This window comes from Cucurbita maxima, unplaced genomic scaffold (genome assembly GCF_002738345.1).
Source record: "Cucurbita maxima cultivar Rimu unplaced genomic scaffold, Cmax_1.0 Cma_Scf00003, whole genome shotgun sequence".
Classification (NCBI taxonomy): domain Eukaryota; kingdom Viridiplantae; phylum Streptophyta; class Magnoliopsida; order Cucurbitales; family Cucurbitaceae; genus Cucurbita; species Cucurbita maxima.
This window is the reverse complement of record NW_019272019.1, coordinates 840801-855531: the sequence shown is the minus strand read 5'-3', so window position 1 is coordinate 855531 and position 14731 is coordinate 840801. Positions and strand designations below refer to the sequence as shown.

General features: G+C 35.1%; 1 protein-coding gene across 5 annotated transcripts; it reads left to right on the top strand.

The window, feature by feature from the left end:
- The first annotated feature begins 97 nt into the window (after positions 1 to 97).
- On the top strand, positions 98 to 14682 carry LOC111477163 (subtilisin-like protease SBT3.11). 5 transcript variants are annotated; one of them, XM_023121182.1, is made up of 4 exons: positions 98 to 286; positions 433 to 579; positions 659 to 756; positions 2640 to 2957. In XM_023121182.1, the coding sequence occupies exons 2-4, from the start codon at positions 443 to 445 to the stop codon at positions 2723 to 2725; spliced, it is 321 nt and encodes a 106-aa protein (XP_022976950.1). In that variant the 5' UTR covers positions 98 to 286; positions 433 to 442; the 3' UTR covers positions 2726 to 2957. The 5 variants fall into 5 exon arrangements, with proteins under 5 accessions (XP_022976950.1, XP_022976949.1, XP_022976947.1 ...); XM_023121181.1 differs by having other exon boundaries at positions 105 to 291; XM_023121179.1 differs by having other exon boundaries at positions 108 to 579.
- Positions 14683 to 14731: the final 49 nt, after the last annotated feature.

Genomic DNA, 14731 nt, shown 5'->3' with positions numbered 1-14731 from the left:
GTTTTTTTTTTTTTTTTTTTTTTTTTTTTTGTAAAAATATTTAATTTAAAAATATTGAGTTAATAAATATGTTCTTCAATGTTTGTTATAAAGAAATTAAATGTTCTATGCGTCGCAGTCAGAAGGAACAAATCTGTTCATCGGTTAGAGTTGACATCGTCAAAAAAAATTCGAGAAATTCTGGCTGATCATCGCACAAGAAGAACGTGAGCCGTTGACGCGAGAGAAGCGGAAGCATTTCCTTTTCCCACACGCATTCATCTTCTTCCTTCCAATCGGAAATCTAGTCGGGTTTCAAATCTTGACAAATTTCTAATTCTTTCTTGTTCTTTCTTATATGATTCAATTTCTAATGATGAAATCGAGTGTTTCTTCTTCATTTCCTCCGATTCTCGTTTTTATCTTCTCAATTTATCTGAATTTGTTTCTTAGTTCTGCCGTGATGTCCGACCAATCCGCTTCCATTCCCGTCGTATCCAACTTCGCTTCCCCGGCGGTGCATATCGTTTACACCGAGAGGCCTCACAATGAAGAACCTGAGGCTTATCACATCCGAACCCTAGCTTCTGTTCTCGGCAGGTTCGTCTACACTTCTACCTCTTGTTTGTATTCTATGGCTGGTAAACGATGGATTTATGTTTAATTTATTGATTTGCAGTGAAGAAGCTGCTAGGGAGGCTCTTGTGTATAGTTATAAGAATGCTGCCAGTGGCTTCTCTGCTCGGCTTACGCCTGAACAAGTTGCGGATATTACCAGTAAGTCCTGCTCTTAACATCATCTGCTTCAATGTTTTTGATCGATTAATTGCTCATATGTTTCTGTAATACCTCGTCTATTTCGTGGAAATCTGTTAGAAATTGATGCATATGAGTCAGGGATATAAAAATTTGGTTTCTTCTGCTCTAGCTCTAATTTATGTGGAACAGCTGATGATATGTTGAGCTTATTGTGATCTGTACTTTTTTAGCTATGATTCGGTTTAGTTGTGCTTTTTGAATCGTCTTGAGCCGCTATGTTGCTAGGTCTTGGTCAAACTAAAGTTCTTGCACTCTCATGCTTGATTCTTGAAGTTTGATCAGGATTTTGATTGTTCTTTATGGGTTCATATGTTTGCAGTCTTACTTGATTACTGTTTCATCTGACAATCTCAAGTTTGTTGTGTCAAGTCTTTCATTATGCCTTTGTCTTTTCTTTTTCGATTTGCTTTTGATAACTGTTATATATCATCATTTTGATAGTCCATTCCGAAGATACCTTTTCCATCTGAGAGAGAATTCGTTCCCGTTCTTCGTTTTCTTCTTCTTTCATCCATGGGAGACTTCTCATATTTTGAATCTTTTTGTGGTGTGCTCTGTTTACTATTCTTTCGTACTCTCTTCTCTTTACCATGCCATAGTTCACCAAAGCGTGAGCGGGCGTGGAGAAGTAAAGGCCAAACACTTGGGCCTAACGGGAATGAGTAATGGTGCAATGAAAAGATGAGGTGTTCCAGGCACCCCATTTAGAAAGAAGGTTTGAAGGTTTTGGGCTTGTAGCAGACGAGAATTTAAGTTTTTAAATTATCTTCTGCCTAGGGGCTTGAACCATAGACCTTAATGGCATCTTGAACATCTCAAGCCCTTACCACGCAGGAATCATTTGTTAATGCCGAACTTTATAAGATCTTTAGTTATCCATGTGATTAATTGATACACCCCCTGTAAGGTAGGTTAGATATTAAAAATTATTCATTATGTTCAATTCTCAACAGCTGGCTTTGTCATTTGTTTTGTTTTTATAGATCAACAATGAGAGTAGGTAGGGCATGGGGGTAGGGTATTTAAACCTTTGATCTCTTAATTGAGGACAATGTGTTTTTACCTTAAATTTTCAAAATTTCCTATTATTTCACCTCCTTCAAATCATTTTTAAGCTAAACTAAACACCATAACCGAAATGTAGTGTAATGGCCCAAGACCACCGCTAGCAAACATTGTCTTCTCTGGGATTTTCTTTTCGGACTTCCCCTCAAGGTTTTTAAAACGCATCTGTTAGGGAGCGTTTTCTACACCCTTATAAAGAATTCTTTGTTCTTCTCCCTAACCGATGTGGGATCTCATAGTCCAGCCTTTTCGGGGCCCAGCATTCTCGTTGGCACATTGCCTCATGTCCGCCCCCCTTCAGGGCTCAGCCTCCTTGCTGGCATATTGCCTGGTGTTTGGCTCTGATACCAATTGTAATAGCTCAAGCCCATCACTAGCAGATATTATTCTCTTTGGGCTTTTACTTTTGGACTTCTCCTCAAGGTTTTTAAAACGCATCTGCTAGGGAGAAGTTTCCATTTTCTTATGAAGAATGTTTCGTTCCCCTCTCCAACCGATGTGGGATCTCACAATCCACCCCTTTTCAGGACTTAGCGTTCTCGCTGGCACTCATTCCTCTCTCAAATCGATGTGGGATCTCACATTTAGAGTTTGATATTATAGACTGAAATCTAGTATACAAGTCTTTGCACCTAATACAACTGAATCACATCAATATTTCTCAAGAGCGTCAATAATGTGTGTGTGTTGATATTCATTTTAGAATGTGACTAAATTCTTAGGATTACTATAAGATAGTGATTCTTATGGAACTTTTTTGTTTTGGACGTTGGTAGAACAACCAGGAGTTTTACATGTTGTCCAAAGCGGTTCTAATAAGCTGCATACTGGAGGAGGAGGAGGAGTAGCAAGGCTTCACTAGAAGACCATCAAATTCTCTCCCAGGAATTATCGGTTTGTTGCCTAAATAAAGTGCTTTCTGTGTATATTGGCATTACACTGAATACTCATATATGTGTGTGTATCTATTTACTATAATATGTCTGCTTGTGTGCCTTTTGGCAATCGACAATGATGAAGTGATTGATTTACCTTGGCTAATTACACAATTTGGTCCTTAATAAATTCCTTCCTTGATGTATTGGAAGATTTCTGTAGTCCCTAGACTGAATTGTCCGATTATAGCTCTATGTGTTGCTTTAATGGCTCGATATGAAAGCCGACCAGCTCTACAACTTTGAGTGTCGTATCTTCCAAAACCAAGATGTGTACTGTCCGGTTTGCAACTCCCACTTCATATGCCTTTACGAGGTAATTTTTTTTAATGGTTTTGTATATATGACATTAAAATTTTATTTATTCAAGATTAAATTAGAAGTTTAGTGTATGAATTTGAAGGTTGTGTATATTTAGTCTCTACATTTCTGTCCTCCACTTTCAATTTTGTGTTTTTATAGATTTTCGAATTTAGAAAATGTGAGTTTCAAAATTAAAATGAAATGTTCTATTAAATATAAATATAAATATAAATTTGAATTTTGTGCTTAGCAACTCCTTGTGTTTTAATAAATATCAAATGCCTTTAAAAAAAAAATTATTTGACAAAAAAATTTAAGTTTCAGGAATTAAGCATTTATTAAAAGACATAAAATTAAAAGTTGAATAGTATGTTGCACGGTAATTTAACCATTATGCATCTCGATGGGTGTGAGAAAAGGTGTGAAAACCTCTCCATAGCAGACGCATTTTAAAAACTTTGATGGAAAGTTCGAAAGGGAAAAATCTAAAGAGGACAATATCGACTAGCGATGGGCTTGGACTATTACATCCCTAGAATTTGTTGAGTTTGATAAATTCTTTTCCCTTGGATATTGGCTCGTTGAGAACTATACGTCATTTGATTTGTAACAACAAAAAAAACTTCTAGAAGCTGTAAGCATTTGAAAAGGGATCATTCTTCTGATTGCTTTGACTAGTTTGATTTTCCACATAAAAAAATTGAAGCTGAATTACTTGTACACCGGTCAAAAGTGTGCTTCTATCCACATTATACATAAATCCAGTTATTAGTTGAGTCATTACATCTACTGATGGACTGGCACTTTAGTCATTAAGCCTTATCCCAACGCTAAAGTCAGTAGAATATTAGTCGAAGAGGCTAATTGAACATTGATAGAGGTTAAAACATCAACTTCTAGTACTTCTTTGGTTTTTTTTTTTTTTTTTTCGGAATTGCTCCACACATCAGCTCATTAACTGTTGTTAGATTCTCTTCTTTCTAGGATGTTCTTTCTAAGATCTTCAAATTGTTGAAAAGAAATATTTCGTTTTTGAACCATACATTCTTAGTCATAATTGTTTTGACTAGTTTGATTTTCCACGTAAATTAATTTCTGTGCTAGACTATTCCAAAAATCAATTGCTCTTGTGCTAACCTTTTCAACCATGATTTATCAGTATCTCTTAAACAATAAAGGAATAAAATCTGTAGCAGAGATCTTCTAACGGCAATCTATAAAACTGTATTGAGATTTGTAGCATTTGAAACATCACACGCTATAGCTCATAAGTAGCTACGCTGGATTAATCGATCACTACTAGATTCTCAAACTTTTGATTTGGTTGAACTAAATAAGGGCTTGGCTTAAGTTTTCTGTTTCTTTGTTGAACCCTCTACTGATCGGTCTACTAACAATTTTACGTAAGGCAGAGTTTGGTTTTTTGGAGGAAGGTCTTTGGTGACAACACCTGGAGATATCAAGGGAAAAATAAGTAAATAAAAATGACGTGCAGAACTTAGGTATTCAAAAATCAACGATTTCTTGCTAGTGATCCATACATACATAGTCGATCCAATCAAAACACAGTTTGGGAGGTTTTCTTTGATAAGACCGATTTCTACACAAACCCTAGTTTTATTGTGAGACACGAAAGTGACGAACTTGCTTTGACTACAAAACCATGCTTGTCTCTTGGAGCAAATAGGATGATCATGTTATGTTATGTTATTCTCGATCTTTGCTTCCCCAACCTCTCCTTAAGAGTTCTTTCTATTTCAGGATCCAAAATAAAGAAGAAAATTTGAGCGGGTTGTGGTTTCTTTTTTGCTCAACTCATTGGAGGATTTTTTTTACTCAACCCAAAAGTTCGGGTTGGTTGGATTGGTAACCCAACCCAACCCTCCATTTTCGTGTTGGGTCCAGGCTCGGTTGTCAATTTTTTTTTTTAAGGTTTTATTTATCCACAATTTATAATTATACAATCTTAGATAAAATATATTAAAAATTCACAAACAAACACAAATCAATATATAATTATTGACAACAAAAAAACAAATTCAATAAAAAAGAACGGGTGAAAATTGTAATATATTAACATAGTTCAACATTATGATAAAATTAAAGACAACTAAATACCAACATATTTTAAGAATTAGTTAAAGTAACAAAAATACAAAGTATAGATCATGAAATTAAATAAACAACAAAAATGATACGTTTAAAGTATTGTATATAACAAAAATAAAAAATATATAAAAATATTTTAATTGAAATATGTTCATTTATACGTAACTTTAGATCCTAAACTATTAGAAAAAAATAAAAATATAAATAAATTGTGCTATTAGAAAAAAATAAAAATATATATAAATTGTGATATAATAATGTTGGAACAGATAGATAATAAATATATTATAATTTAGAATATGTTTTAAAATTATATATATAAATAATATAAACAAAACAAAGAAATTTTGGGTGGCGAGGTCGAACTTGGCGTGAATGTTCTTGGACTGACGTCAGTACCACTCTGACAAACTCATTAAAATAGAAGAATTTTTAATACATTTTATATATGTTATTTGGCTCGGGTCAACTTAAAGGTTTTGTCCATGAACAAAAAACTGAACCGATTCAGTTCAGGTTCAGAAAAATGAACCCAACTCTATCCGAAATGCTAATCCAACCCAACTCAACCCAAAATTCGAAATCTACTGAAGATATATAGCAATATGGAGTAAAATTTCACTAACTAGAAGTGCAAGGACAGGCTCTCACAAATTGCAAGTAATAAGTAAATAATTGATTATACAGAGAACCAACCTACTCTTTTCTATTACTTTTATCGTTGAGAAATTGAATGAATATAAGTGTCATGCAAAGGGAAAAATGTTTTCGGAACGAGAAGGTAAACAAGAAATTAATAATAATGAGGTTTGGCTAGGAGAGTCCAAATAGAGAAGTTGTTCTACTTCTCGACTTCTGGGTGAGTTTCCGCTCTTAATAAATTCTCAAGTTCTCTTCGGAGGATCATGCATAGCGATTACTTTCATAATCGTTATTAGTTTCTGTTAATAATTCTCTAGAAGAAGAATTCTTCATAACCTTCGATTACCTTCGAGTATCCTTATAATGAAACTCGAGTATTGAAAAAGATTCTTTTGCTCTCGTTTCTTCTAAAGAAAAGAAACGACTATACAATTAAAGTGGCTAAATAAATAAACATATAAAGATGCTTATTAATTAGAATGAATTGAACCAATAATGAGAAAATAGTGAGTATATATGCATAATTATTGATTAAAAGGCTCGATTTAACCCTACTCTTGGAGAGTTATTTATATGCCACCGTAAAATAATGTAGCAGAGTGAAAAAAAGACATCTTGTAGAGATTTGTTGAAGCATCACGCAAAGAATATTTTAGGTTGATTTTGGCTGAAGTTATGCAAACGGTTGCCCATGTGTGATCAACAAGCTTCCTCAACCAAAGTTAGTTTCATCTCACTTTTTAAGATTCGATCACGGCCGGGGAGCAACCTGAATGACTTCTTTAGGTCCAATTCCATCAATTTTTGTTGAGGCAATTCTGACTTGTTTATCGGCAACTGATCTAGCTCCTGAAATATATGACATTCTTGATCCTCTTATTGGTCCTAATGGACGAAGGAAGCTAGGTTAGTCGAAAGATGGTTATCAGTTCAAGGACACAAGGTGCCCCTGTTGCTGAGGAGCACAAGGAGGAATCTGCGAGGAGGGGCTCGCGCGATAGAAAATTTTGATCTATTTATCAAATGGGGCGTGTATCAATAATTATTGTGCTAATCTCAAACAAAAGCACAGGGAACAGAACGGGTTACCTACTCTTAACGGTCAAAGAAGAAAAGATGGACAATCTGTTTTTTCAGAGCTATCGTCTCACTCTTTAAGACACTATGGGACATGAAACCCATTAGCTACTTCCGAGTATTTGGTTGTGTTCGTTACGTATTTGTGTCTAGTCGTCTCGTTAGCAAATTAGTATAAAATATTAAGGTATTTTAAAAATATTTATATAAGAAACTAAAGTATTTGATGAGCTGTCAAACTCAAGTGTAAGAGTTTTAAGTTAAGATAAAGTACCACTCTAACAAACTCATCATTAATATAAACCTCTTAGTATATTTTATATATTTTTATTTAGTTTGAGTCAACTCGACAGTTTTATCTCATAAACTCAAAATCGAATCGAGTCAGTTTGGGTTTAAAAAAATGAACCAAAATCAATCTGAAAAGCTAATCCAACCCAACTCTTGTAGTTTGGGTTGGGTTAGTTCGGATTGTTGGTTTGAATGTACGCCCCTAATTTCCTTACCTACATAACTAGCCTTTCCAATTCTAACCATGTTCGTCAAAGGGGTTTTTATTTTTTAATTATTATTATGTAATGTTTGATTATTTTTGGAAAATGCTTTTTACGTTTTTTAATTTTCTTTCGATTGATTTGGAAAATTTTCGAAATTGCCAACAAAATAAAAGTAAACGAGTGGATATCGGAATTAGGTTCCAAAATAGAGAAGTCTTTAGGGGTGTTTGTATGATCCGAGAACCTGACCAAATAGGAGTACCCAATCAAGATTGGGTTGAGTTGAATTTTTTAAAAATTGAAAATTTGGGTCGATTCGTAGGTTGATAAAAATTTTGAGGTCTATTCCAGATTGAGTTGGGTTGCTTGGTGTCACAATCGCCTTTTCTTGGCAGCAGATTTGGCGATTGTGTGGCACTCGCTCTCAGTACTGAGTGAGACAAGCCAACTTCGGATCACGTTGCTTACGGTCGAGCAACGTGTATTCAAACCTCGAGCCTCGATTTGAAGAGAAATTTTAGAAAACGGGAGAAAGAGGTTTTAGAAACTGAAAGCAAGAATGAGAGAGAGATTGAGATCTTGTTATATAGCATGCATGCAAGCAAGAAAGTAGCAACAACAACTTAAACAGTATATAACTTTTCGGGTAGGGAGAATTTGACAGCTAGTCGTATCCTCTATAGTACATTTTGAGTTCTTTCATGTCTACCAGACATAGCCATGATTTCACTGAAACGTCGTACTCTTAAAGAAAACAAGAAACAAATAATACGACTGGAAAGCAGTAAAGTAGTACAAGGCAAGGGTTTCGGCATGTCACGGCCATGCGGCCATGGACAAGCATGACTGTGACACTTCACATCTAAATTAATTAACTTTTGAAAATTTAAAATTTTAACTAATAAATTTATTAGTTTATGATTTTAATTAATACATTAAGGCACTAGGTGAATTGATATAAATAGGGACATGATCCTCAAATGGTCTAACATTCCCCTCTCCAATTTGGAGGAAACATGCTTTGTCCCCCTCTTCTATTAGTAGTATTTAATTGAATTTCTTGTGAAGAGTGGTAATGTCACCGCCCGAATTTCGGATTAAATTAAATGAAACATGAAAACCCGATAAACTTCGTCTATCAATCACTTAAGCACGTAATCCATAATTTAAACTTCGTCTATCGAGTCTTTCTTAATCTGGAAACACTAAGGTCTAGACCCTTTGACCATCACTCACGAACCTAAGATGCTCAACCTACTGGAGGCGTCCTGACCTACGTCATTGTCTAGCCAACCTAAATCTAACGCCTTAATTCTGTGCAGATAAACACGCTCTACAAGGAGAACACACAATCATACACCTGTTAAAAACATACTATGTCGTGATATAAGCAAACAAGCTGAACAGAGACATAACATTCATCCATCACCCACAACACAGATCACGATATCCCATCCTCCTACCTAAAATAGCAGAAAACATATAAAACAACATCATCAATCGGGGGTATTTTGGTAATTTCTTACCTCATGTATAACATATTCACCTACATTGTCCAACTCGTATTTTAGTCATGCATATTTTCTTTCCAGCTTCGCATAATACATAAAATAACTTGCCACTCGAAAATCTCAACCTAGGCACAAAATGATAATTTTACCATAACATACATATAGTACATACTCATCCAAAAATGCCCTTTCGAAGTCCTTAACATGTATTTTCTAACCACTTAAGCTAAGGAATGCTCGCATGCTAGCACGTCTTAGCGATTTCTACAAGTACTACTTGCTTAACGTCCGAGTAGTTACTTACTGGGATGACACATGCCTTCTCGAGGTAACTTTTTCGAGTGTTACAAGATGATTATATGTGACTCGATCCTAATCCTTAGTGAGTTATGAGATTCTGTATGTAAATAGTCGATTAAATATGCATACCATTTTAGGGACTTGATCAAATAGGGAACTAAGAACATAATTTTACGAGATGAAGTTCGCTCCTCGTATAGGGTAAGTAGATGATCAGTTCTCTTAAGTGTTGATTTCGAGAATTGAACAATGAGGTCACACCCTTTTACTAAATCAAGTGGGACATGTTCTATGGTTCGATAATAAACAAATTGTTCATTGTAGAATCAGTGATACTTAAGATGTAAGATATAATTACCGTGGTAAAACAAACTTTTGACCCACTTGTAATTACTAACAACTTGTGGCTGATCGCTTGTAAAGATTATATCATTAAATATAATTTGTCTTATTACGCATAAGAGTACAACTCTAGATTTATAGTTAATAAATAAAAATTAATTAATAGTGGTTCAGTCAAACTCGATACTCGACTCAATAAAACTAAAACTTTCTGACTCTTTCCTCCGATGATCAGAGCCCAACCGCTACAACGCTCTTTTTACAAGTGCAAGAGCAAACTCAATCCTTTCCACGACTCAGTATCAAACCGGTACACCCCTCTTTTTACGAGTTCAAGAGAAAACTCAATCCTTTCCAACGAGTTCAAGAACAAACTCAATCCTTTCCAACGAGTTCAAGAGCAAACTCAATCATTTCCACGGCTCAGGATCAAACCAGTATAATTGTACACCAACACTCTGAAGTAATAGACATCTCTCAAAGGAATAAGATAAAAAAAAGAAATGGAATAAGATAAAAAAAAAAAAAAAATAGAATTGGAGCTTTGGAGAGAGCAACCATGGAAGATTTTTTAAAAAATTTAGATTGGTTGTTTGTGAAAAATATAAAGAGGTAATGAGTTTAAATAGGTATAAGTCCTAAAAATAGGAATTGATACGGAACACTAAAACATGGAGTGAACCATTCAAAATAATATTTATTTATTTTTAAATTTATAGTAAAAAATTATAGACCAATTTTCATTTAAATTTATATATATATATATATAACATATTGAAATATAATAATATAATAATAATATAGTAACATTGGAAAATTTATATTATAATAATATAGTAACCTTGAAAAGTTTTATAAATCTCATTAAAATCGTTATAAATGTAATCGAAATGTACTCTCTTTTAATTTAAAATTACTTTTATAGATGTAATTAAAAACTCCACCATCTGTTACTCTACCAAATTTATAAATGTCATATTTTGATTGGTCTATGATGTCAATTTTACCGTTGGTCTATGATGTCAATTTTGCCCCCACATCATCACGTCGGGTATTTGTTTTGATTGGAACTTTTTAGTTTTATCTTTAATTTGAGTGAACCAAAAAAGACGTTGAAATCGTTATTCCCAACCTTACACTGTAGACAAAAATACTGAGAATTGTTAATAATTGAAGGTAGGTTTGTTATCATCAAAACATCAATTAATTAATTAATTAATTTGAGATTAAGGCGAAAAAGCCAACAGAATTTTTACACGCAGACGTGTTTAAGTTGTTCAACACATTGTTGTACGTAGAACCGATTGTAGAACCATCCGAGGGATTTCAGTGATTCATGAAAATAAGATGATTTCGAAAAGAATTTTTATCCAAACATTAATGGGACGTGTATTAGCGGACGATATATATGGGCCCGCGATGCATTGGCATACGAAATCAAGTTATCGGTATTGGACTTATCAATCGATTCATAACCTTTCAAACACAACCGATATCTATTCGTACTCCTTTTACTTGTAGGAGTACATCTTGGATTTGCCGATTATGTTATGGACGAAGTCCTACTCATGGGGACCTGGTCGAATTGGGAGAAGCCGTAGGTATTATTGCGGGTCAATCTATTGGAGAACTGGGTACTCAACTAATGTTAAGAACTTTTCATACCGGTGGAGTAGTAGCTCGGGATTTAGACTTTGACAAGCCTTCAACTACTGTAGAGTGGCTAGACTACTAGATTCAACCGTGTCAGTAGTTGGAGGATTTTTTTTAAGAGACTCCACGAGCTTAGGCCTAGATTCAACCATACGAGCTAACGGACCCCGAGCTTTCTCAATTTGTTCATGATCCAACATAATTTAACGTTTGACAATATCTAAATGTTTTTTTCAACATTCTTACCATTTTTGTTTACTTGAGATATCTCAATTCTCACGCCATGGAACACATCATCCATTATTCGATTCCGAACTATTGAAGGTCCCAAATCCCCTTTTTATTGACTCGTAATGGCAAAATTGATTCTCTTCATTTCCTCTCTGTTTCGTTTTGGTGTTCTCAATTTCTCTGAATTTGATTCTTAGTTCTTCGGCAATGTCCGCTCAATCAGTTGATTCCGCGTCCGCTTCTCCGGCGGTGCATATCGTTTACATGGAGAAGCCCCGCGATGAGGAACCGGAGGCCTACCATCTCCGAACCCTAGCTTCTGTTCTTGGCAGGTTTGTCTGTCTTCTCTTCTCCCCATTTTTTGTGATCTTGGTGGATATTGACGATGAATTTTGTTTTCATGTGTTGATTTTCAGTGAAGAGGCTGCTAGAGAGGCGCTTGTGTATAGTTACAAGAATGCTGCCAGTGGCTTCTCTGCTAAGCTTACTCCCAATCAGGTCGCGGAGGTTTCCAGTAAGTTTATTGCGATTTTCTTCTATATTATTTTCGTCTGTTTTGTGGATTTCTGGAAGATTTTATCATATTAATGCGTTTTGAGCAGAGGAAGTACAATTTTGGGGAAAATTCATTTTGGTTTTGCTTTTTTTGTTTTGTGTAATGATCATTTCCATTCTGTCGTATACTTTTTGGCTTGATTTGGATATTTTATTGTTGAATTTAGGTATGTTTTTATGTGATCAATATCTTGTGGTTCTAGCAACGTTTTAGTATGTTCGTAGATGGATTTGAACTTTCTTTTTGGAATAAGAGAGATGGGAGATGAGATATACCCCCATGCCAAGGGGATTACAGACAGATCCTTCAATTAGCTACGTAAATCTTTGCACAGGCACACCAAGAGAGACGAAGATTCTAAGAAAATCCCAAAAAAATCACGGCATACTTCCTCCTAGGAAGATTCTCTTGTTTCTCTTTTAAGTTGTTCCATAATCTCTACAAAAGAGATACCACCCCAATGATCCATAGAAATCAATCAAAAGAGCTGGAAAAGGGCCTCTGGCGCTCAGAAAGACCCAGCTGATGTTGAAAATTTTGAAAAAATCAAACCAGCAGGAAGCATCAAAGGTGCACATGTAGAAAAGGTGTAGCTGGTTGCCCTCGCGGTTTTTGCACATCACTCATCAATAGGGTTTAGGATTGGGCTGGCCATATCTTTGTTTTTTTTAATAAGAAAGCAAAATACAAGGACAATCTAGAAAACAAAGCCACCAAGAAGGGAGCCAGTCTAAAGAAAATGGATCTAGTCAAGTAAATAAGACCTAAAAAATAATTATAAAAAGTTGTCATCAAACCCCAAATAAAACACAAAACCTAACGAGGGACCAAATATCACTAGAGTCTGTTAGGAATCACGGACCTCCACAATAGTATGAAATTGTTCACTTTAAGCATAAGTTCTCATGGCTCTGTTTTTGGTTTACTTGAAAGGCCTCGTACCAATAGAAATAGTATTCCTTACTGATAAACTCACGATCACCCTCTTAATTAGCCAAGTGTGACTCCTTCCCAGAACAGAGTCCCCATCAACACCTCTAAAAGAGGAATTATTTCCCTCCTCCATGAATTCCACACAACTGAGCAAACATCCGCTTGCCACAGAAACCTCCCCATTCCCCCAAAAGGGGGGATGGACTAGGAACTCTCTGATCATCTCTCTGTAACTCCTGTGTCAACTCTCCCGTGAATAAGCATTTATGTTACTTGATTTCTATATTTTCAATGCTGGATTTGGGCATTTCTTATGTTTGATTTTAAGTGTTTTGTTGGTTGAATTTAGTGTAATTTACTATTTTGTTTGTTTGTGTAAATCTTTATTTCAACATTTGATTTATTTGACTTATTTAAGTTTAGAAAAGTTTAGATAAGTTTCGAGTTCAATTAAATTTGAAAATTTAAAGTTAATTAACTAAGAAAGCCAAAAACAGATAGAAAAGGTATTTTTACTTTCCTAGTTATGACAGGGTCTAGTTTTAGAGTAGGAGCAACAATTTTAGAGAGGGACAAAAGAAATTAAAATGTATAGAGATGAAAATTTTATGAAGGAAGCCAAAATTCAAAGATAGAAAAATAAAGTCGGTGAGATATAGCAAAAAATTAGGATGTTTAAAGGAAAAAAGAAATTAGAGGGAGAGAGTAGGATACGTATTACGTACGACGTCACACCAGACATCCGACTTTCACTCCTCCAGCTCCAACGGCACCTTCTCACCCATGACTCACCTCTATAACATCTATAAAAAAACTCACGTCTCATGCCCTTTTTGGTCTGATTTGATAAGGCTCTTACAGAGTAAGAGCCTTCGACTTAAAAGCTTAAAAGGGCAACTACCCTAATTGGTCTACCATCCCTGTGGACGCTATGTTATCTGAACATCGCTGAAAGACCTTGGTTATTCTCCATTGTAGTAAGATGAAGATAGAAAACCACAATGACTCCAAACTGAACTTCCCTCATCTCGTTTCCATGCTGCCCCGACTCCAAACTCGATTTCTGTTAATTAAGCGGGACATTTCTAAACTCTTTTTTATCAAACTCCTTTCTCAAAAATTCTGTGAGAAAAAAGTTATCAAAAGAATTCACGTATAAATGAGAAAAACACAGAGAAATACATAAATTACACTAAAAGTAAGGTTTGAAATGATTGCTAAGGTCATATTTCTTTACCGAGATCTTATATCTTGATAAGAATATAGAACAATAGATATGTCATACATAACAAATCAAACTGAAACTCTAGAAATTAGTGTCGTAAGGTCTGAGGTTGAGCTTAACATTAGTAGATATTCGTTCGAGCTTAACGTTAGTAGATATTCATTTTAGAACGTGACTAAATCCCCCACAATAACTACAAGGTACTATATGTCTTATGAGCTTTCAAAATTGGTACTTCGGCAGAACAAGAAGGAGTTTTACAGGTTGTCCCAAGCCGTACTTATCAGCTGCATTCAGGATCTGCCGGCCTTCACTAGAAGACCATCAAAACACTTTCCCTGCAAAGATGGCTCTTTCCAGCAGTTTGGAAGTGCGTATCTAAATAAAGTGTACTTTGTCTACATTGTGCTTTCTTGATAATCACATATCTATTTGCTATACTATGTCACTCATGCATCTATCTTCTAAATGGACCTTTAATATTGGTGTCCAATGCTTTTCTAACCCAACTCTTCAAAGTTAGGCTGTATGTTTGTTCTTTTGTTGGCGTCACG

Bases quoted from the DNA above. Each gene is read 5' to 3' on its own strand.
- LOC111477163 (XM_023121179.1), top strand. From the start codon at position 338: ATGATTCAATTTCTAATGATGAAATCGAGTGTTTCTTCTTCATTTCCT. The intron at 580-658 runs GTTCGTCTACAC...ATTGATTTGCAG, and splicing joins CTAGCTTCTGTTCTCGGCAG to TGAAGAAGCTGCTAGGGAGG. The intron at 757-2,639 runs GTAAGTCCTGCT...GGACGTTGGTAG, and splicing joins ACAAGTTGCGGATATTACCA to AACAACCAGGAGTTTTACAT.